Source organism: Rissa tridactyla, chromosome 4, assembly GCF_028500815.1.
Source record: "Rissa tridactyla isolate bRisTri1 chromosome 4, bRisTri1.patW.cur.20221130, whole genome shotgun sequence".
NCBI classification, from domain to species: domain Eukaryota; kingdom Metazoa; phylum Chordata; class Aves; order Charadriiformes; family Laridae; genus Rissa; species Rissa tridactyla.
In genome coordinates this window covers 79,119,307-79,143,932 of record NC_071469.1, presented here as the reverse complement: position 1 = coordinate 79,143,932, position 24,626 = coordinate 79,119,307, and the positions used below count along the sequence as shown (strand labels likewise).

The 24,626-nt window shown below is 40.0% G+C and overlaps 1 protein-coding gene across 6 annotated transcripts in view; it reads right to left on the bottom strand.

Annotated features, from left to right (window-relative positions):
• Positions 1–24,626, bottom strand: part of ZNF423 (zinc finger protein 423) — a 274,882-nt gene that overhangs the window by 70,324 nt on the left and 179,932 nt on the right. For 5 of the 6 annotated variants that reach the window (XM_054198169.1, XM_054198167.1, XM_054198168.1 and 2 more), the window contains one exon: positions 18,717–18,801. The exons of the other annotated variant lie outside the window; for it this stretch is intronic. In XM_054198169.1, the coding sequence (XP_054054144.1) occupies positions 18,717–18,801 (85 nt within the window). The remainder of the gene's footprint in view (positions 1–18,716; positions 18,802–24,626) is intronic. 6 annotated transcript variants of the gene reach the window in all.

Genomic DNA, 24,626 nt, shown 5'->3' with positions numbered 1-24,626 from the left:
TGCTGCTGGCAGGGCTCTCATTACACCCCAGCCTCCCCAAGAGTGGGATGGTAAAATGGGAAGCCAGTGGCAGTAAAAAAAAAACAAAAACAAACACCAAAACAAGGAGGAGGAGTAAGTTACCAGATTAATAATTTTTAGAAGCATCCCACACTCCCTCGGAGACCTGTAAAGAGCCACAGATGCTTTTGTTCTTCATGCCCATTTATTTTTATGCCAGAGGTTCATACTATATTTTATGCTGGAAGGATATGATATTAAAAAGGGAAAATACTTTCATTATAGCATGCCTTTGCCCAAGATTTTGTTACTGCCTGACTGACAGAAACCAGACAAAGAAATAAAACAAAAGGGGGGGAAATGTTAAGCTTTCCATTTATTTAAAAACCTATATTATTTTACGGTTCTGCTTTACTTTATGCTAAGGAAACTAACTCAAGACCTGATCAGAGTATCACTTTTCAAATGCCTAAATCCCTGTAAAGGTTTAGTGTCTGGCTGCGTGCATTTTGCTCAGTATTAACATGTTCAATGGAGTACTTTGATTTTTTTTTTTTTTTTTTTTTTTATCTAGACGCCAGAAGCTGGTGAATATATGCTTCATAGCTTCAGATAAACCTTTTGTTCTTCTGGGGCTGATCAGCTGGTGCGGCAGCGAGAGGGAGAGGAGGAAGGAAATTCACAGGGGCTCCACGGTTTCAAAAAGTCAAATTACCTCTGAGCCATGGCATTGCTGATAATTTAAATGAAAAAATATATATACAGGCTGCACCACACAACATCTCTACTGTTAGGACTTTTAATGAAGCCCCAGTTGTGATGACACTGAAGCAGGGAACGCTACGGTGGGATAATTACTTGGCTCCCTCGCAGCTGAGTTTCACAGATGCATTATTAACGGCACATTCCATGCCATAACGAGCACCGAATGTAGGTGGGATTCGCAAGCCCCGGCATCCGCCATTAGCAGGTTGGCGCAAACACAAATGAGTGTTTTCACAAAAGCATGCAAAGGTTGTGAAATTCCAATGAATTCTTTCACTGGAAAAAAGAGTTCAAGCTGCCATGACCGGATATGTCACCTCCCACGGCACGCCGCGCGCCCGGCGAGGCACCATGGGAAATTACAGAATCAGAATGCATTGATTTTTCTGTAGAAAATACAGGCGGCAGCCCTGATGAAGAATTAAGGAGGAAATGTAATAACCTAATTCTCCTCCAATGTCCTCGCACACACCCCTTCCAGCCCGGGCCCCCAGCTCCTGTATCCAGACAATTGCCCGGCGAGAGCTAATAAAAATTAGCTTTCACTTAAGCAGGTGGTGGGCTACGGGGCTGGGTGCACCAGCAGCTGCTTACACCAGGGCTGGACTTGGCCCGCTTTGTCTGAATGTCACCAGCTTTAGGCCACAACATTTCCAAGCAATACTTGTTTTATGCTGCCACATGTTTTATGTTATTCTCCATGACATTCATCCCCTAAACATTCTCCCTTAGATACAAGCCCCTAACAGGTTTTCTCAATAGAATACTATTTACAGTATAAGAAATTATTAATAATTCCTCCTCAAACCGTACTGTACATGGCTTGAAAACTCTGGAGAATACAGAAAGTATTTTCTCTCTCTCTTTCACGCCACACACACAGAAAATACGACATTAACATCTTCCTTCATTATGGGGCAAGTTAGCCCAGCACTGCGCGTACATTCGTTCCTAGCCCCGTCAATGGCAGATGCAATTAAGACATTCTTTACGACTGCGCGGTAGTGCTTATTTCACTGTTTTCAGCATCAGTTTGAACTAAATGCAGTTACAAAATCAGTGGCAGTGCTGCTCCTCTTTTTTTTTTTTAAGCTTCTATTTCAAGGTGACCCTTTTCCTATTTTGTGTGTCACCCCAAGTGTTGCTGCATGCATACTGAACCAATGCTCTCCCAGTAATTAACACCAGCACTTAATGAAGTCCAGCTGCTGCGATGGCAAACTGAAGGGATGCCAGCCTTTGTAAACTAGTACTTGGGCTACTCCAGTTACAGCGGCTTTAAAACCACAGCAGTCAACTTCTCTTTGCCTACTTCTCAGAGGTAATTCTTACCAAATAAGACAAGTGTTCAAGATTAAGCATTTAATAACAAAGCTTATCTCTGAACTAATATTTCAAGCTGGAAGTGATATAAAGGGCTGGATCAACTTAAATGAACACTGCAAAATTAATAAAAATCCTGAGCAGCAAATGAAAAGCTAAAATGAAGATTTGCACTGTTAAATACATAAACCTTTAAAACCCTGGAAGTGCAGTTCCAAGGGAAAATTGGAGACAGATTCTTCAGCAATATCTGTTCCTCTGAACTCCTTTCCTGATCCAGTACAAGAGACACTAACAGCCAATGCTTTATTAAAATAATGCACTCTGCCAGTTGTTTCATTACATGCAGTGGTACGGTAGGGATACTAGGTGAATGTTTTTGGAGAATGTTTGAAAAGGTTTGCATTATAACTCATACCACATGGATTTTCAAAAAAGGAAAAAGAACTCCTTCCACAGTGTCCCTTTACATGCACTTTCATGCTCTGCTCCTTGATCTACCTCTCTTAATACACTACTTTTTCATGCAGAATGATAACATTGCCCAATTTAAGTGGGAGTTTTTTAAACTTCTCTCCATAGCCAAAAAAAAACCCAATTCAAAATGGCAAAACATGCCCTCCTTTCCTCTCAGACCCACACAGTAGCTATTACATCCCACATTTCTGCCTTACATACCCATGCGGGACTCACACTTCGGTCAAAGAGACATCTGATTTGAGCTGGAGACAGGGAGCTGTAAGCTGGGCTTTCCCGGGGAGGGGAGGGGAGAGGAGGCCCAGAGACGGGGGAAGCAGCGGGGGCAAACAGGTGAGCTGGGCTCCACCATCGAAGGGCAGAACCGTAGCAGATGTACTTAGTTTTCAAAATTACTAACAGAGATAATGGCTTCCACTATGATAAACACTAAGTGGCCTTTTAAGAGGCACAAGAGAAGGGAACTGGCTAATTTACTTTCCTTTGAACTAATTTACACATAGTGAACGTATCAATTTACAAACATATTCAGCACCAGGAAATCAGCAGTTCTTCCAAGCAGGGGTTAATCCAAGGCTCAAGCCCTGCAATCGGTCCAACTTTTCCACCAGAGACATAACATTGCACAGGATCAGTATTAAAAGTACATCCTTGATTATTCTGGATGTCCATACCCCTGAGAATATAACTTAAAAACAAAATCATTAGCTTACACAATAACATGGTCCTTGGAAAAAGAATTGTGTGTGCAGAGCAACGATGACTTCCAAGCACAAATTCCTTTGTTTTCCTTAATGCTAGCTTCGGACCCTACTGATGACTCAAAGGGAGCTGCACTGAAATAATTGCAGAACCTGGCAGCACTCTGCAATGTGTCAACATTTCACAGGCAGGAAGGTAGCGAAGAGCTAAAAGCCAAGAACCCAACTTTGGTTTAATTTACAGAAAATATTGCACATATTACACCCTCTATTTTTTCTTATTGTAAGTATGATATTAAATTATCCAGACTTTCATAGAGAAAGACAATTTTTAATTACCAAAAAGCCGTTGTGGCTAGGTTCCACAAGGGCAAACCACGGGAAAGGGACATGGTGGTTTCGCGTGGCACGGTACAGGGCTCACAAACCTCTCACATGCATTGGCCTCTATGCAAGAGTCAACCATGGAAAAAAGTCTGTTTACAACAAAAGGCATCTGGTAACCATGATTATTCTGCCGTAAAACTGAACATTTTAGATTTCTTAGCTCCCTCTTTTGTTCAGTTTTATTTCTCATGCTTGCCGTTTTCTGCTCTGCCCTGTTCTTTTTTTGTAAATGCTATATAACCCAGCACGACAAAAATCTGCGTAGTCAATCACACCACTGATTTTCAAACTGGTGATTAGTTTCACCAAGAAAAGAGGTCCATAGATATATTTTAAATTCATTTTTCAAATCATTTCACAAGTCAGCTACCCTGTTCCTTCTGCAATGATAAAGCTCACAACTTGCTAGCGTGGAGACTCAAGGGAATTGTCTACTTGAAAGTAGAGCCCGAACTGCTAAATATGGATTCAGATCTAGATATTGAAACCTTCCTGCTTCCCAAGCACTGGGTGTTCAGATCCAGCCATGCAGTCTTTTACTCAGACTTTAGACTTCAGGTTCCTCTAACGTGCTGGTGGTGCTCAAATGCAAACAAACAGCGGGGCCTGTATCCATGAAATTACAGGTATCTTCTCTTTTGTCCTGGAGGCCTCCTTTTTAAAGTTGTTGTGCACCAGCAGCCTGGTCTTAAGTAAAAGATGTGCAATAACTTCTGAAGAAAAAAAATAAAATCCTTCATTATGAAACTGTCAGGCAGAGGAACGGAAGTTCCTTATGGGATACTACCCTGTGTTCAGAAGTTTAAAAGGTAAGGCCATAGACACCCAAAAATAAAGTTTCCTCTATATATTAACAAATAGAAGAACAGATGTTTTAAAATTATGTGTGGGAAGTAGAATCTGTAGAGCTTTCAATATTGCTGAATTTATTATTTCAGTACCCTAAGACACTGCTACATCTGCAGAGGTGCAGCTATCCCCTGTAACACAGCGTACGCACTCTATAGGCAATGGCTAACGTAATGAATTAGGTGTGTGACAGATGTGGCTCGGTCAGGATAAAGCGATCGCTCTAAACATGGCACAGCCAGTACCACAGAGAAGTCACTGTACCCCACTGGTTTTAAAGAACAAGATTCAGGGCTCTGGCACCTTGAACTTCAAACCTGCTCCTAAGGCAGGTGCATTTTCCTTAGACGAGAAATAACTTCATTGTATAATATGTCAGGAAGGGAATAAAGTATTTCTTACTGAAATAAAGTGGGAAAGTATGCTTCCACAGTCTTGAGAGTGTTAGCTTTCATGTTTTTCAGCAAGTTACCCTCTGGTTTGCCACAAGTCCGGAGCCTCCCAGTTAGCCAAGTCGAATGCTGACAAAGCCAAAAGGGATGCTGCCGATAACCCCGGATCTCCTCTCAGTCAGCGTGGCACAGGCTGGCGCTGCTTCTCTTGTGTTCACTTTCCAGACGGGGAAATACTAATTGTCTTTTAAAAATCTCTATAGTATTTTGTCAATATTTTTTTATTACAGCAGAGCATGTATAAATATTTTATTGTAAACCAAGGGCCTAAAATAAACAGTTTAGTAAATAGTTATTACATTACAAGGAAAAACATCTGTGGAAACTGTTTTCCATGTAATTATTCTTGCTATTTTACATTAGCTCTCAATGTGAATTTCTTTGGCTCTAATGTTTCACTTGTTCTAAATCTTCCTCCTTGTTGCTATTATTAAAATCTTAAAAAGGTGCCAAATCTTAAATGAAGAAAAAAAAATGATTCGCTAGAAATTATTCATATCACAGTGAGCCTCTACTAAACCTGGCAGGGGTGCAATATTTTCGGTGAAATTAACATAAAATATACAACTGCAAATTATCCAGGAAATAGCTATGTTCTTTACAGTGCGCATTTACATTTGGTAAAAAATGTTCTACTTATCTGTCTAGCACAAAGCTCCAATCGCTTCCAAAGGCAGTTTTAAAGGGATAGCGATTGCTCTGCACAGGGAGCACAGTCCTTGCAGCGGCTGTAACAAATAGCTGCTGGGGAAAGTGACCTTCCATAATTACTGAAGGTAACACTCGGCGCTGGACATTCCTTCTTGTGAATACTAACAATCTAATTTTAGATTTATTTCCCTTTTGGTACGCTAGATGGATTTCCTCTCTTAGGCCTAAGTCCTTTCTACTAAACACAAGAAAAACTGTAATACCATGTAAAATGCAAATTTTGCTGTAAATATTTTATAAAATTGTTGCATACATCCCAAAAGCTATAGGTCTTAATTGAGAGCAGGCTATTTTTCCAGTCAATATATGGAAATGGAAAATGCTAATTCATGTTTTTCTACTTATGAAAAACCCTGGAGAATGGCAAAACCACAAATGCACTCACTTTAATATTATAAATATAATTTGGCTCCCTCTTTCCAGTCCCCGATGTCCTGGCTTTTATCTCCCAATGGCTGCAGAGGAAGAATCAGAGAATCGCTTTTACATCCCCTGCGCAGGAAGTCACCCCCGCGCGCTGCCAGCTTGGCAAAAGAGCAACAGCCTGAGCTCACAAACACGGCAAACAGGAACTGAAACACAAAATTCCAGCGCTCTTACACAGGAAACAAGCCCCAAACGACAGCAAACCTGCTCAGGGCGAGCGGCGCGCACACTCAGCCCTGCTGCCGAGAGCCTCCGCCACCACGGGCCGGCTGGGCGGAGGAGCAGGGCTGTCCCCACGCTGTCCCCCAGCCCCATGGCTCTTCCTTTTTTTTTTTTTTGTTTTTATTTTTGCATCTATTTATTTATTTGGTTTTAATTTTTATTTTGGGGGATTTATGTTAGCTCTTCAGAGCAGCTGGTGGCTCAGACAATAAAGCCTGGAAACAACCTCTCACGAGTTGCAATGAATATGAGTAGAAGTTGTTTAGCCTGCTCCAACCTATGGTACTTGCACTCGCATTTATGCATCCACTTTTCATTTCCTTGTAACAGAAAAGACTGGTTTTTGCATCTTCTAGAAGAGAAATCATTAGGCTGTTAAAGTTAAAACTCTCCAAAGGTCATTGATGCTGGCTTTGAAGACTGAAAATGATATTATTCCCCATTAGACTTTTAATCTCATGATTAGAGCTAAAGTTAACATGGCTGTTTCATTTTCTACTAGGCGAGAGTAAACTCATTTTTTCTTTCTCTACCAGAATACTTAATGGCATCCTATCTTGATAAGCAACATCTCATAGTTAAACAGTACGAACAATGCAAATGCAAAATACTTTGCAAGAGGTTTTTTGAATTTTTAAATGTGCTATTTGATTAACCCTGAAAAGTCTTACTACACGCACAGCAAATCCGACCCACGGAAATCCCACCCGAGTGAAAGGATCTCCTCTTGGTTGTCGAGACTGCAGTCCTCACTGGCACCGGCACGAAGACAAAGGGAAAAGGATCCATCTGTTCCCAGCTTGACCTATTACTCCTACATCCCCTAAAACTCACCCCTACCAATGCCCCTGAGCCGAGTAATGCTAGTGAGCGCAAATGGGATCCGAGATGCCAGTAAGAACTACTTGCATGAGTGATAACAGCCCCCTTAGGCTCCTCGTGGATATTAAGATCAGATTTGCAAAAACCTTGCTGAAAATTCTGTGGGGCAAGAATTTACAGGTGCGCACTAGTTTCAAAGCGCAGTGTACAGCGTGCCCCGTTATTATAGGCAGATGCATGGAAAAAATTCAATTTTCTTCATTCAAGACAGACTCTGATAACCAACTAGTAAAACTCAGACTATAATTTCTTATTCAGTGTTCCACATGAGATGCATTTTGCTGAATTTAACATGTTTTGCTGTTAATGGATTTCACAGTGTGTTGCCATTTTTATACAGCTGTCCAAATAAAATATTGTGTACAATGATGTGCTTTTACTGTATTGCTAGCCTGCAAACGGCAGCCACTTCCACAGTCTAAGCCTTAGGAAAATGGGAAAACTTTGACTAGGCCATTTAAAACATGTATTTTGGGTTTCTAGAGTTCCTTTCCTAGTAAGTCATGTTCAAACAAGAATATAGATGCAAGATAGATATAATTACACCTTGTACGTTTATGGTCTAATAGTATTTCCACTGAAAGGAAAAACAAAACCCAATATTTTCAGGTGTTAATAATAAAAGAGGATTAAGTCATACTCCTTGAACAAACAGACCAACACCTTTGTGTTACTTGAAATCTGGCTTCCTAGCCTGCATCACAACAGCCTATTTTCTTTAAAATTGCAGATCACTGTTTAGATTGCAGGGACTACTAGTGCACAAGACACAAACCACTCGGTAGTTAATAGTTTACAAGAAATGTCTGTGCTGAACTCCAGAACTGCTAACCTTCACCATCTTGAGCTGCCTGCCAGTGAAGCATTTACAAGCAACTGCACGTTTCTGTTTCAAAACAAGCTGTTCGGAAAATACGTAGGGAGTTTTCCCCACATCAACTCTACATGGACTCCGGCACCCAAAGCGGAATGCTTATACACAGAAATCTCCTACAATCAAAGAGTATAGAATCATAGAATCGTAGCATTGTCTAGGTTGGAAGGGACCTTTCAGATTGTCGAGTCCATGGGTACTCGGGCATTAGATGCCCTGACAGTGGATGCTAACACCGTTGACACACTTACAAAAAAAAACCACGTTAAAAGTTCCAGTGAAAACATGAAAAGAACTAGCTTTTCTTTTAATAATGCTCCAATAACATATTTAACTTTTCTGATACCTTCAGTATTTTTCAGTATTGGATTTCTGTGTAACTATGGGGTAGTACAATATGCTTCCTGTTTTTTATGAGACAAAAGAAAAATTTAAAAGGACTACGAACTGAAATTTCAGGTCATTATTTTTGAATTATTGTAATTACACACATACACACACACACACAAGTTACAGGTTGCTTTTTCATTGCATTTTTTAACTTTTTCTTTGTTGAACTAAATCAAAGGATATATAACTTAAAAGAGCTTAGATTAAAAAACCTAACATTCTCCCTCTAGATTTTCAAATGCAATATAAAGTAAACTAACCAAGCAACTAAAATCTCATAATTTGAATTCCCCATTCCTTGAAAGTTCATCATTCAGGTTTAACACAGACATTGTTGATTTCAGTTTCTGGCACATTAGAATTATCCTCCAAAGGAAATTCTCTCCATTGATGTTCTTCTGTAAGTGGAGGCACAGCTATTAACAGTTTTTAAAGATTTTAAAGGGGTCGGGAGGATTGTTTTACTTTCCTCTTTTTCTCCCAAATCCTAGATTTTAAGAGTAAATACTGAATCAAAAGGTCAAAAGTTGCTCTACTCTTTTTTTCTTTCTTTTTTTTCTTTAAAGAAAAAGAAAAAAAAAAAGGAAATTCTTAACTAGAAAGTTAAATAAGGAGAAAATGTCACTGGAATACTTTCTTCCCTTCAACTCTAGCCATCTATATCCAGCCCAGCTTGAATCAGTTACTGTTCATTGCATGAGGTTTCATCATTTAACTTTTGTTGCCAATATTTATTCCTGGATATAACTCAGAGTCATGGGGTTTAAGAAGTATTTGTCCATACCTCAAGAATACGTGATAGCTGATGCGTGCAAAACATAACACACCAGTGGTGCTGGCTGATGTTGATCCTTTAAAACACCCAAACTCTATCTGGAGCAAAATCTAACACTAATGGATCTGCCTGAACCACGCTAAAAAACTTGCCTGTGAACACAGAGTAAGATATAGTCATCATAAAATCTAAACACTTCACAGTTACACGCACAATAGTCAAAAGATTTGGTCATTTTTTAAGGCCCTCTTGACTGTCCTCCAGAGGATGGATGATGTGTATCTGAAGGCAGGATTAAATCTCAAGTAGGCTGTGATTGACTGAAGTAGCACTTTATACACATCAGAATTGTGCTGTGTACTTCCTACCTGCAACGTCATTTTTTGCGGTCGTCTTCACCACCAATTCAGGAGGGGCAAAAGAAGGAAACACAGACCAAACTGGTTCAGCCTGGTCCTACAGGAAGCAGGAGGTAGAAAGGCTCAACTCCCCCCCACGGCGTCAGCACCTCATTTGCCTCATCTGTCCCTGGGTTTGTGCCGGCAGGACGAAGCACAAAATGCAAAGTAGAGGAGAGGCGGGAGAGAGCATATTGGTGGAAAAGGCAGCTATGGAAAACATCATGACCAGTGAGGTGTTTTGACCTACTATGGAGCTCTCTCTTCTGAAGACCATGGTATTCATACACATGGGTTCTTTGGGGTTTTTCAGGTGTGGCAGGACAAAAAAGTTTTTTCATTAATAAAATCACGATTTGCCTGTTCTTTTAAGTTTGACGTTACTGCAGGGAAGTCTCGCAGGGACAAACCGAAGCCTTCTTCTGCAAGCTTACTGTGCAATTGCACAGTTGTTATTGGCTGCCGCAAGAATGGTACGTTTCTTATTTTTTAATTAAAGAAATTCAATTTTTAAAATGGTACACAATGAATCTGCCAAATCCAAATATTCAATTTAAAACCTTCTGATTCTTTAAAATCTTCTGATTCAAAGGCCCAAAGCTGTCAAAAGTTACTAATAAATTGAACAAAAATGAGTTTGTGACAAAAATTTGATATACAAGCAAGCAAGCAAGCGCATCAGGTGCAAATGACAGAGACAACTCATGCAAAGAGTTTATCTGTGCCACGAGCCTTGAAACACTGAAAAAAGGTGAAAGCATTTAAATAATTTACATGGGATTCCTTCCTGGTGATCACTTGTAGGGAACCTCAGGGCAAAAAAGTTTTTTTCCACAAATGGAAAAATGTGCCCCCAAACAGGCAGAGCATACAGGGAAGGCTGGGTTTGATTTGACTTGCTTGCCAACTATGACAAAACAGAAATCATTTTTAAGGACCATGTCAGTTGGTAACCTCTAAGAGACGAGATTAAACCTTCCCCAAGGTTAGGGATGCTGTTTAGTTTGAAGTATAATTAAAGGCAACGTGCCAACTGTCTCTCTTTGAAGTCAACCAAGTAACAGGAGGAACAAATCTGGACCTTTAAAATATAGACAAACCATTTTTCTCTGGTAACTAGAGTTAGGGTTCAGCATCTGTGTCGTGGTTCGGGCCTCAAACCAGGACAATATGTAAGCCATACCCTTACTGATTCAAAACCAGAGGGTTGTTCCGTAATACAAAGAAAAAGAAAAATAAACACTTTAGGTACAATGCTCAGAAGTGCTGAATATTGAACCAGATATTCAGAAAGAATGAAATCCAGAATTTTATCAATAGAAAAGCAATTTAATTATATTTTACTAACATTATATATTTTGTTTTCCTATTTTCCTATGACTGGAAGCAGTCTGGAACCTTGTCTAGGTTTCCCCAAAGAGGTTCAGAAAAAAAGTTTTATAACTCTGCCACAAGCTAACTCCTAACTAATCCAGTATGGGTTTCTCCAGCTTCGCTGAACATTCATTCATTTTTTCCTTACTCACTTTTCATATTTCAGCTCTCAATCAGAAAAAGGCACAAAGCTTTCTGTCACTCAAGAAAGCTAGTACTAGCACCAATGTTTCCAAACCAATAAATTCGTTTGGCGAATAAAGAAGAAACAAGGTAACATCTACTTTCTCCAGATAAAACCATTTTCTGTTAATAATCTCCCATAAAGAAATCATCGACACCTAGATTTTAGGACAGAACTGATATAGACATTAGTTTCACAATTCACATGAGGAGAAGAACAACTTCCTGAAAACATTATTTATATGAAGCCTGAAGACTATACCTAGAAATGATGGAGGGTTTGCTCCCTCCTCCAGCCCCAAGAAATATTCTGGTGTTTTTTTCTTGAAAGTGGGACACAGAGGGGTGCTGACCTCTCCACTGGGAAGGAGTAGAGTCATTTTGCCATCTGCAGGGAGACCCCAAACCCCATATGGTGAGGACTTGCTTTCTTTTCCAGATTCGAGATTAGCAAAGAGGGGCTAAGAAATTTGTTTGTGAACTTAAAGACACATGGCCACGCACATATAAAATATCTGAGAAACAGGCAGAAAGCAGCGCTGCAGACTCTTAAATACAAACGCACAACAGTTTTCAAGGTTAATAGCATTAATAAAAATGAAGAACAAGTTACACATTCAGGGAAATCACTGCTGCGCAGGGCAAAGTTTACTGAAAAATAGCAATTTTTTGCCACACTGCCTAACTGATGTTGAAAGGCTGGAATAGATTGAGGTGCTTGCTAATGATAACTTTGAAGAAACATCACACTTAAAACTCAGACTGATTGCAGAAAAGGTGTTTTATCAACTGCTCACTTTATGAATAAATATGAAACTACCAGGAAAATGTTTAAACAGGTGTAATCACAACTGCATATGAAAATTGAGTTTGGAGGCTGTAAGGAATCTTAACACAGTTAAGAAAGAATGAAAGCAATGTAAAACTGTGATCATAGCCGATTATGCATGTATCATGCAAAACAGGAATGTTGTCATAGCAGCTATAAAAATGTCAGTGAAAACTGAACTACTATTACCAAGTTGTAAATGAAATGAAAAATGCAAAAGGAATATGTGAATGAATACATTAAGGGAAATGTTATTTCTTTACTGGTAGATAAACAAGCAAAACAAAATACATTCTCATGAAACGGAGCAATTTGTATGAACAAATATGCATAGATAACAATTGCAGGAGGCCACACCTACACAGTACAACAGGATAAAATTATTAAGATTTTGGGTAATTAATTTTGCAGCCTTAGAAAGGAAGGGACAGTAAAAACGTAATGTTATGAAACCAGTTTCAGAGTAAGAAACCAATTAAGGAATGGATTATATTAAGGGCCAATATTGTTTATACTAAAGTAAAGGGAGCTGCTCCTGCCTGTTAGCAATGGCAATTTCGCTTTTGGTGTGACTACACTGTTAAAAAGTGTGGCTTTTAAAATGAAACATTTCTAGCCTTCTGTACACTATAGTCATTACAATGCTATTTAAATACTTGCACAAATGCTTAACGCTAAAAATAATTAACACAGAAAACAGAAACACAGGGCTTAGAGTTGGACAAAATAACACAAGGACCTATTGGCATAAGCAAACCCCTCTGCCCAAGAGCCCGAGCCAGCAGCAAGCTCCACTCCGGCAAAGTCCCCTGCAGCGGCGCCGGCAGGACTCCGGCCAGCCTACGGCACTTGCATGCGGCAGGATTAAGGCTCTCGTGTGCATGTGGAAACGTCATGTATGTTGTTCATCTGTTAAGGTAAGTATGCTTTGCTTTTTTTTCTTAAAATTAGTCTTTCACAATAGCCAGCCACTGCAAAATGAAAGTCTAGTACATACTGTTAATTAAAGCAAGTCCACATAGAATTGGATATTGAAGCAAGCACTGGGTAAATATATGAAGGTTGTACCTTCATTTCTGCATTAAAAGAGCAATTACTTGGAATATGCTTTACAAACATCAAAGTTAAAAAAATATTTTTGAGTTCCTAATGTGTCCATAATTAATTCACACATTCAGCTGTTGAGTCCAGAAATATGTTCCTGTTGATAATTTGCATCTAATGCTTCAAAAACAATCTGGCACGTTTTTATTTGCCTTAATGCCTGAAAGCTATTACCAAGATAGTGGTTTACAATGTCATCATCATTGCTACCACGTATACGCTTTAACTAACACTAGCGCTTAGGTCTGAAGAGTTTCCCTCAAGAATTAAACGGTTTTGTCTCAGGACACAATGTCATGACAGTATCTTAATGGAAGGGAACATATTTAGCAAATAGCACCCTTAAACTTTAAATCAATTAGAATTCAAGTACTATGTTAAACAAAATACACAGGAAAAGGGGAATTTAATAAGAAGTAAAGCTGCCCTTCTTCCAATATTGACTACATTTATTTCATATAAAATAAAAGCTGTTTTATTATGAGAGATTCTGAGAAGTGTCAGCCATCCTCAACTCCCAAATCAAGGAGAATGAGGAACAAAGTGCTTCACAAGATCAGGCCCGAGTATCAGAAATGCTTCACATCCTCATCAGAGATACCCAGGGCTGGTATGTATAAAAGTCAGTTCTGCAAAAATGATCCTTAGCTACATTCTTTTCACATACATGTGCACTTAGAATCTACTGTGACAGGCAGGAGTCCAAGACCATCCAAAATGAGTCCAAATTTTTATTTATGTAATACATAAATTAGTAATTTTCTTAAGATCTGTATTTATGAAAACTATGAGTTCCTAAATCAAAAGATAAAATTCTGCTTCAATTTTTAAACAGAAGAGGAAAACATAACTGGGAATATATTGGTTTATGTTTGATTTTGAATACTATCTCATCCCCTTCACTACTGTGCTGGTTTCATCTCAGTGATTGAGCTTGGTATCAACTGCTAATTCTTTCAAACATAAAATCGGCTTTCTAAATTGCTAATTTTTAGAAAGTTATTTCTGCAGTTATTATCACAGTTTGAACTCTTATGAGCAACAAACTTATTTTGTGATTTTTAAATATTATGTTATTTTTATATGTTGACAAAATACCAAAACCTATGTTTGGTCATTTTTTGTTTGCATGCATCTGAAAGAAACATAAATGTGGATGGATGTTATCCCTCCTCTTTGTGTTTAATTCTGCCAGAGTGTTTCCAGAACTTGAAACAATCTCCAAGGGCAGCAAAGGTAATTCAGACACTTGGAGTGCTACACTACATATAACGTATGGTACGCCACAGCTTAGGGCAGTACTCGGAAAACTCTCCCTGTTCCTCCAAACACAGTGTTTAACTTGGTTGTCCCCATCACATCCAACAGGGAGGTGTTTATCCAGACGGCCGTCCAAGAACCCAACCACTGAACAATTTCAATGTGGCTTCTGGAAGTTTTCCCTCCATCACTCCCTTTTGTCCCCAGTGGCTCTCAAAGCACAAACAGGGCCTCATGCTTCACATCACATGTACTGCAATACGTCCAGCCTGCAGCCCCCTCCCTCCCTCCCTCGCTGCTGACCGGCATTCAAACGTGAGTTTTGACTGGGAGCGCTGGCAATTGCACATGTAAGGACAGGAGCGGCACCAGGGAAGGGCTCTGCTGAGCTCCGAGGAGTTGGGCAGCCTCTCGCGAGCCCACAAACACACAGCTCTGGAGCCGGAGGCAGGAAGGTCCTGCAGCAATTCCAGGGTTAGAGCATGACCAGGAATCATTATTTTACCTGTTCAAGGACTAACTGCGCCCCAGTTGAATTTCCCATGCACATCTGCCAGGAGACTTCCTCAGATAAAGGGAGAAAGAAGGGTGGGGACAAGTGGCGGCTCCCCCAGCCAGTGGGGAGAAGCTGCTCTGACAGATTTCCACGCTCCAGCTGCTGCCATGGCTGCTCAGTGCCCCCCGTAGAGCCCACGGCTGTGTATGCCCATCTTCCCCCGTACCTAATAGAGACTGCACATCAGAGGCAGTGGTAGGTGGGGAGAGAAGGGGGAGAAGCTTTAAACATTGCCAGGTCAGCGCAACAGGAGGTAAGCAAGTACAGAGGCAGCAGGAACTACTGAAAGTTTTTGATATACTCCCAGGTGGACTCCCCAATGCCTGTAAATGTTTCAAAGGGGGATCCCCTTTCTGTGGGCATGGAAATGTTTCAAAGGAGCCCCAATCAGTGCAATGTTTCAAAGACCTCTACTCTCTAAAAATTCCACCTTGAACTCCCCCCCCCCAGCTGAAAACATTTCTAAACAGATCCCATCCTGGCTAACCACGGCTGAGGAGGTCTGTGCTGCTGCTGCTTACAGCCCTCCTACAGCCCCCAGCGTAAAATGAAACAAAACATCTACCATTTACCTCCTCTGGGGATGTACCCAGCCTGCTCCTTCCCCAGGGACCCTGCACAGGACCCAATATGCCTCTGTGTTTGTGCACAGGATATGAAGGGCTAGAGTGCAGAAGGGTAATTTTTCAAAGCGGTGTGTGGGAGTAGCATTGGAAATTCCCTGCATACTGCTTGGAAAAAAATAAACCCCCTACCTCCATGAATTATGACCAGGGCCTCCGACTCCAGACTGAGAAGCCGAAAGGTTGAAGACGGAGGCACAGCCAACTTAACTGGATGCACTTTTTAAGAGTACGGTGTAAGAAATAACCGAATTCTTTAATCATATTACGGACGCTGATACCGAAGAGGTGTCGCTGCTACAGAGCAGGGATTCCTTTGTTGACAGTCACTTGAGCAGAATAAAATGAAGCAAGTGCATAGGATATCTCAACTATTGATTTTGTGTTTCTTAAAGCATGAGAAGAAAGTGCTGCTGAAAGGTCTTGGATTATCAAAGGCAAGGGGGTTTTTTACCTAAAAATTACATGTCAAGGCTAACTTCATTGTCTTGGCTCACTTCAAATTCAAAGGAGAGATAAAAATCTCTCCCTGGAAATGCTTATCCTACTCAAACTCTTATCTTAGATTGGTATCAATCATTCATTTTCCCCAGACAGCATCTCAATGACTATATTAAACCAGACACCTTAATAGTAGACAGACACAAGTTCATTGAGGTAAGTCCAACCGTAAGCTCCTGAGGAGACACAGTCTAAGGGCGAGCTCTCCCCCACCCCCCAGACACCCGTATGTTCAGCCTGGGATGTCAGTGCTCCCCCGCCCCCCCCAACACAAACAAATCCTCATCTGTAGATCTTAAACTGACAACGATGACATTAATAACCCCTGTCACACAGACCTGGGATGCAGAAACAGCTATATTACCTTCTTTCTCTTGCTGCCCATCTGGCTAGACTTGGTCTAACAAAAAGAAGGGAAACTCTTGCACCCCTTATTTTGCAAGTGACAAACCAGCCTCAGCAGTAAGGAGGCATGTGCCCATCTCTCCTATGGCCTGTGTAAAGGATCAAGGCTCCTGGGCTTTGAACGAAGGGCACAGGAGCAAGCCCAAGAGGCAATCCATTACTCTGCTTACGATTACTGACTCAGCACTATGCAAAGTAACGCCAAAAATCTGTGCAGCATTTATTGCTGGAGAAAAGGTGACATCCGGTCTCCCCTTTCCCCTTCAGTATTCCCCAGTAAAGAGCAAATACCACCAGCAGACTCACTGACTACACCTCTTCCGAAGCAGTCACATGTTCTGAGAGAAAGGAGGTCCGAGAACCTTGTGAACTGAGATGCCCAGAGCGGGAGGAAGCTTGGCTCCATATTAAAGGTTTCTAAACTTCACTCTTTCCTAAACTGCACCATAAAAAAAAGTGATGACTTGAACTTAATGAACGTTCTCAGTCCGTATCTCAGCAAAGCGACACAAAGACATGACACCACAATGGATAATCACACGTTTTCTTACCATATCCTGGTATTTACAATGTTCTAGGTGTACGGAACTGAGTCCATATGCACCTTTGTATTTATTTAGATTTCTTCCAAATATGTATAATAATTTACGTACAGCTTTATGGTAGCAATAGGTACAGCTTCCACAGACAGCAGCACCACACTTTTCTCAGCCTCCTCTGCCTTCTACCACTGTTGTTTTCCAATAGCACTAATAGTGAACCTTGTAATGTCATATGTGTATCATCGTGTAGTATTCCAGACAGCACTACTTTGGGGATATACATAAATAAACTTCACATATAAGTTGCTGGAAAATGAAGAAATTACATCTTTCCAAAAGGAAAAAGAATTCCCCTCCTGAATCAAGCAGAATCTTAACTCAGCGCTTCATGACCTTTGTATTTAAAAAGCATTTTTTAGCTACTGGATCACAAATTAAGTTGAAACAAGTGCTAAGCTTGCCTAAGGACTTCTTCCTTTTAGGCTTCTTAAAAAAAAAAAAATCTAGGGGGGAGCTACATGAAATCACTATGGTCCAATTAACAAGGATCTCACTCTTCAAGCTTGCAAACAAGAGATTACATTAACACCTGCTACAAAGCAAACATTTTTAGATATCTTCATCTTAACCCATTTGACATTGACTTCAAACTCCTGCTTGGCTCTTGGATGAAAATTACTGTGACTGACATGTATATTTTTCATTTGGGGGTGGGGGTGCGAAGACTGTGTCAGTCCGTATTTCTCTCTCTCTGGTATTTATGCATAATTCACTTCACAGATAATAGGAGTTACATACATGCATTGACAGGAGAATAGTTTCCTAAATGTAAAATTGTTGAAGGAAAGCCATTATGCTTATGGGAGATAAATGCTGCATGTGAACATATGAGACACACAGAGTGCACTGTAGGGTCCTTGAAGGATCTCATCCAACACATGCCTACAGTGGCATGTGTAAGTAACTCCTCTGTGGTCTATGCATCAAAATAAACTGACCTCTTGGGCCAACACATGTATTCATAACATCTGTACAGACAGGAAAAACATTTCTTTGCGTTCATCAGAAAAGCAATCATACAGCTGCAGCAGAAATACAACCCATCAGATTACAATAACACTTTACTACAAACTCTTGTGACAGGACTGTAGTAGAAGGTAGCAAGCACTGATTTTTAAAACACTTGTATGTCTGAAAAGTTGAACTTTCTGAAGTCCAGAATTGTTGGAAAAAGAAGGAAAAAACCACTGAAATAACTCTGTAAGTGTTTTGTTTTGACAATGTTCCTCAGGAATTCACCACACTTAGCTGGGAAAATGCTAGCAGTTAAATCTATTCAATGTCATGACATACAAAATTGAAACATAATTGCTCCTAAGTGGTTGACAACAGGCAAGTACTTTTTACATGGATAGAGAGAAATTTATGCTATCAAATGGAAGATACTGTCAAAAGTTTGATTTTAATATAAATGAAAATGCTACATGAGGACTCAAAAGGATAAGGAAAAAAGCTCAGCAGTAACACTTTTATAACCACATATTTTAAAAGCTTTGAAGTGAAGAATCATTACATCAAAATCATTTTCCTTGAAAGATAAAAAAATAAATTACAGCATGAATATTAACAAGTTATTAGAATAGTGAATTTCAAAGAGTAGCAAAAAACAAGCAGCCGATGAGTGGCCTAGTTTAAAGAATGTCTTACCAATCATATGGTTAGCGACATGGATTTGTATCTCTCTCTCATTCTCAAAGGTCATCTGGCACTTGATGCATTGATAGGTCTTTTTCTGTTTAATAACCAAAAAGAGATTAGAGAAAACTGCACTGTAGCATAAGGCAAGTGTGATCATGAATATAGCATGTTATGTGCTTCAACTTTCCTCCACCAAGGCTTTTTATGCTCATATATCCCCAACAAGACACCAAGTTGGGCTGGCGTTTTCTGGAACCGTAAATACAATCTCTAATTAACAGCCTGCTTTAGGAGAATTTTTGATTTCAACTTAAAAAAATTTGAATGATAGTAGTTGAAAATCTGATTTGAGGACTTGAGCCATAATCAGATCGCTCATGTCATTTAACCCATTGCAGTAAAAATTCCTGCAGTGAAATAAAAGACACTGAAAGGTAACGCTGTTTTCAGAAAAAGATTAACTTTCTCAAAAAATTCCATCTTTAGTTAAAGTACAGTAGACAAAACACCTATAGTTACCTGGGGAAGTGAAGGACAAAAGGAAAAAATACATTTTGTAAGGGTGTCCCACCAGAAGTCTTGGAAAAACTGCATTACCACAAAGAATGGTTTCCTAGCACAATCGGTTGTGTATTTTCTCTGTCTCAAAGTCATACCAGGGAGGCTTAGCTGCAGAAGTCAGGAGATAGTGCGAAGAGGCAATTACATGAACCATTTATTCAAATAGGGAAAATGGGGTTTGGAGTCAGATTGACAGTGGTGCGTGTACTTGTGCAACATGACAGGAAAAAATCCAAGAAATCATTTGTAGAAATTAAAAGGCATGTTGACAAGTTAGATATCCAAGTTAGGGAAAAAAATAAAACAGTAATGCTAAGCTTTTGTACGCTTGCAAAAACTCTTATTTCCCAAAGCAGGAGTACAGTGCTTTCGTCTAATGTGCATGCTCAATTACTGCATGGGAATATGCTATCTAAATAGACATCTTTTGGCGTGCAATTTAGAAAAATTGGGCCTTTTGTGCCTACTTCTTCCTAGAGAATAACTCTTACTGCAACACTTGCTACCAGGCACAAGCACGAGCACGCGGTCCGTATCCTTATGGCTAGAGTGGATGGCAGCAGAATGTACGTGAAATCTCTGCGTGCTGGTCACAACCTCGTTTAGCCGAGGAATGGATGCGAGTCCCAAGCCATTAGCACTGAGAAGCCCAATTCAGTAAACAGCACCCTCTTAACTTTTTTGAAGCAAAATATTTTGCGGGTATTTTTTGTGCACTTTTAGATGCACATTATTTTTTCGTACGACCTCCGCCCCACACCTACACATCAAATCCCATTTTTAGGACAGCAATAATAAGTCAGAAGTTTTGAGTTAAACAGAGGAGTTGCTGTCACCCCCTCTGTGCATGGGATCCAATTTCCTCGAGCACCTGCTGAGGAAAGAACAAATTAGGTGCTGCCAAGAGCTTCTTAACTACTTCCCATGTCATCAGTGGCAACAAGTTAGCCTGCTGGAGGTTAATGAACAGGCTGTAATACCATAATAACAAATGCACCGGTCTATGGATGTTATGCATATTCCATGAATTCTGTACACAGTATGTGTTTGCACATAGGCAAGGCTTTCTAGGCTAAAATAACAATGGGTGATTAACATGATAATGGGAAGAGTGCTATACTCCATTGGCCGAAACCTGACACAGCCAACCATATAAAAGGAAATAGTTTGGATTGGCTAGTTATCCCTAGGCAGCTCAAGAAAGTATCCTCCTGGAGTCCATTCGGAAATCAAGGCTGTTAATGGAAAAGCAGCTGGATTTCTGCAGCAATCTTTCTTGGGAATCTATTCTGGCAGACAAGCACAGCACACATACGTACACATGTCCTCTCAAACACACTGGCACACACATGCTGAGGGCTCCTAACTTTAAAAACAAAACAAAACACAAAACACCCTTGGAAAAGAAAAATGGGATTGGGCGGTGAACAATTCATGTGGTCACATTTAAAACTTGAAACCTTCCTCTTCTTTAAAACTTCAAAGCTGACTAAGTTCTGTGCCTTGTTCAACACTTATCTCTGTTATGAGGGTTCCCTAAGTAACTAGCTAAGAAGGACAATATTTCAGCTCAACTCTATTTCAAACCTTTAAAGTTATATTAAACACAGACAAATGATTCATTTTTTTTAATTGATTTCGGTGCTTCTGAAAGCTACTTACTAACAGATCTGGAGACAGGATGTCTTTGTTTATCCACAGACCCAGTGCGAACTCCTCCACACCATTTCACAAACTTCTAAAACACTCCGCTTGGCGTGACCACCCCTCAGAGAAGACGGCAGATTTCAGACTTCCTCTGAGTATTATCTTTAGCCTCAGCTGAGACACACACAAGCAAAAGAACAGCTTAACTCTGGCGATGGCTCTTATGATAGGCTACGCCGCTTGATAGGGAGGGAGGGAGGTTAATAAACAGCCTCATACGGGCCACGAAATAACTATCGCTAGAGTAGCACTTAAATGTATATGCAAGAGACGGACAAGCTGAATTTTTGGCTCATTAATAATTCTCTTTAAAAGAATGCCACAAAACCAGACTTCCATTCTCAGTAAATGGGGAGCACTAGATCTAATGCAAGTTTGTGTTATTTGTGGCAACAAATATGATGACCTACTACCGTTTTTGTGGGTATCATGGCTTCACAAACATTATTAATGGGTCGCTTATCTCTTTTTAAAGTTTTGTCTTGGCATGTGGTGACGACAAAGGTGCCCAGACTCTGAGGAGCTAACAGAGTCTAGGTGATGGCATCCTAGGTGACATAAGAGACCAGATGAGCAGGCCTTCAGCTGAGAGCTCAACCTCCGTTAAGTCAAGATATTTAATTCTAATCTTGGCACAACGTAGTAGTATTAACAGAGGGTTCTGGCTTCTTTTCTGAAGTAACTATTGTTCCCATGGGTTTTCCAGACTGTCCTCCTTTAAATCTGGAAATGGTTTCCTGTTCTACAAAGAAAATATTCCTCCATTCAAGTGGATTTACAAGGGAAGAGAAGGGGTGTGGGGGAGAACAAAGAGAAGGAATTGAGTCCAAGAAAGTATGCAGGAGAAAAGGAACTGAATAAAGGAGCACAATAGGGTTCATTCTTCCAACTTTCTATGCCACCTCCTTTGCTTCTTCAGTCCAAATAACCTAGGTGGGCTAAATATAGTAATACCATTCAAGACAGAAGTTTAATTGAAGTCTAAGCATTTGCCATTGTCAACGTTAAACAAGCATTGTTCATGAGAAGTATGGCACAAAATAAGGGTAAGTTCATTGTAAGAGAAAGAGCAGCCTGAAACGCGGCTGTTTCCGGTATTACAAGAAGCAATGAGAAATCTCAATACTAAACAACTAGTCATGTTTCTCAAGACATGCACATTCCTCTAGAAGACATGTTAAAAGGAATCAATGAAATGTATTCAAAACTGAAGCTCCTACACACAGAAATATATTCAGAAAAATTAAAGCATCACCTCTGATGCGATCATAATAGAATAAAAAACGTCCTTGAGCTATACATGTGCCAGATACTGGAATGGTACCTCCACTTGTGATTTTCAACTAAAAAAATCCTCTTAGTCCTATCCAAAAAGAATAGCTCATGTAGAACTAACTCTAAAAATGAAACACAAATTGATGTTAGAGCAACCTTTTACTAAAAAGGTATATTTTGTTTATTCCTCTTAGTGATGTTCCATACAGGAGACCATGGACTTCACTTAAAATCTCCTAATACAAATCCTCTGATGCAGATGTTTCCATGTAAAGAGGCAAAAACTTTTTCCGTCTGGAAAACTACCTTTGTTGACCATCATGATTGGATCCTAGTTAGATTCCCTAGAAACACAGGTGATAAATTCATAGATATTTCTTCCTGATTGTTTGTCATACTAAAACGTAAGTGCGGAAAACAGAACACAGCAGCCTTTTCAATGGTTATGTGCTTTCTCTTTCATTCTTACAGATACTAAAAAAAACCCCAAACAAACACATTGCCAAGCAATTCTGGGTTCTTTTTGATCCTCATCTAGCTCTCTCCAACTGATTTTCAGAACAAAACTTCCAAAAATTCAATAATAAAAAAGCCAAACAAAATATAACAAAATATTCATACTGCCTTTGTGGTGCTATATCCTTGTGCATACATACATGAACATAAATACGGAATGATTTTTTTTCTCCTGGTCTATCTTTTTTTCCTCCCACTATTTTCCCTTTTTATTAATCAAGAGCTAATATTTATTTTCCTCCTTCCTTCCACTTTGGGGTTAAATCTTCATTTAAGTTTTTTTTCTGAAATTCCTCTAGGCTTCCACACTCTCTTCTTCAATCCAAGGAGCATAACGGCTGGCAGAGCGATTTCCAATATTCAAAGTTAGGTATTTTGTACATCATCGTCACCTTTTCCATTTGCTTGGATTTCATTCTGCTTATTCTTATTTACCCTGAAGTATATGCCCATCCCTATATTTTCTTTCTGACTGTACCTTGTCCTAATCTTCAACTGCTTTTCTGTTTAAGAAAGAAAAATCAATAAGGTGTTTAAAAAAGAATTGGAGAGAAGCCGCTCTTGTCTGGACATCTGCAGATTACTCTACCTGCATTGTGCATGTAAGATTGCTCCAGCAAAACGGTATTTTACCTGTGCGCAGCATGCTAACAAGATGACAAGAGAGATTGTGGTCAACTTGCTTAGCTTTGCTGTGAAGGCAATAAAGTTAAGTAAACGCTATTCTTGAAATACAGGCATTTATCACCATTTGAAAGACAGTGTAATTCTTTGAAAACCCCTGTGCTAGGTAGGCACAAAGGGCACTCATTGCCTTGAGAAACCTAAGTGAAACACCAACAGTTTCCACGTGAATTGATATCAGAATTCAGGTCTTGTACCTATAATGAAGGGTAAGATAATGAATTATTCCTAATAACAATATATCTATTCCTGGGATGCATACCATAAAGGTCTACGATATTAGCATATGTCCAGGCCTTAGACACCTGTTGAAGGTACCATTTGCCATCATCACAAATGCTGATTTTTCATTATCTTCTGCAAAGGAACTAAGACCTTTCCTCATGGGATGAAATTTAAAGCATTTACCTTATTGAAGAACTTAAAACTCTCCCCTGAGATAACAAGTATGGAAGCTGTCACTGAAAAGGAAGAGTTAAAGCAAGAAATAAGAGCAGAAAATGGCAATGTATTCTGCTTCTGATAGTCGATAGGAAAGAAAAGGTAATACTTCAGGCTAAAGGCACAGCCATATGAAGTAAGAATTAGTCCTACCTAAGAGAACAGAGGTGTTTTAAAGAATTTAGAAGGAAATAAAGGCCTGAGGAGGAGGAAGGAGAATGACCTAGCCAGAGCCCCAGCCAAACTCCCAAAAGGTGTCACATCAAAGGAAGGATATCTCCATTCCTCATTCTTCTGCAGAATTTGGTGTGTGTGCCTGGAGGTTTAGTCACACATTCACCACTCCCAGAGGGAACAATATCCACTTGTTTTACTAAAAAAGAAAAAAAGACATTTTTTTCTGAGGCCAGCGGGTGCAGGGACAGGCAGTGCCATGCTCTGAGCTGGCCACGCACAGCCTGGCTCAGCCAGACGCTGTTGCCCCGCACACCCCGGAGCTAACAAGTCCCGCTGGGGACACAGCCTGCACCACCTCTATTTGAGGCATCTCAGCCTGTGTCCTCAGGACTTACTTAGGGTCTTCTCTTAATTCCTGAGCCTCTGGTGTTCTAGTTGAATAGTATTTTCAGGTTCTTTAATGCAATAAGATGTGTTTGTGGGTGCTTTAATTAGCAGATTGACATAAACAGGCATCCATGGCTGGAATTATTCATTAGGAGTTGGGTGCCTAATTTC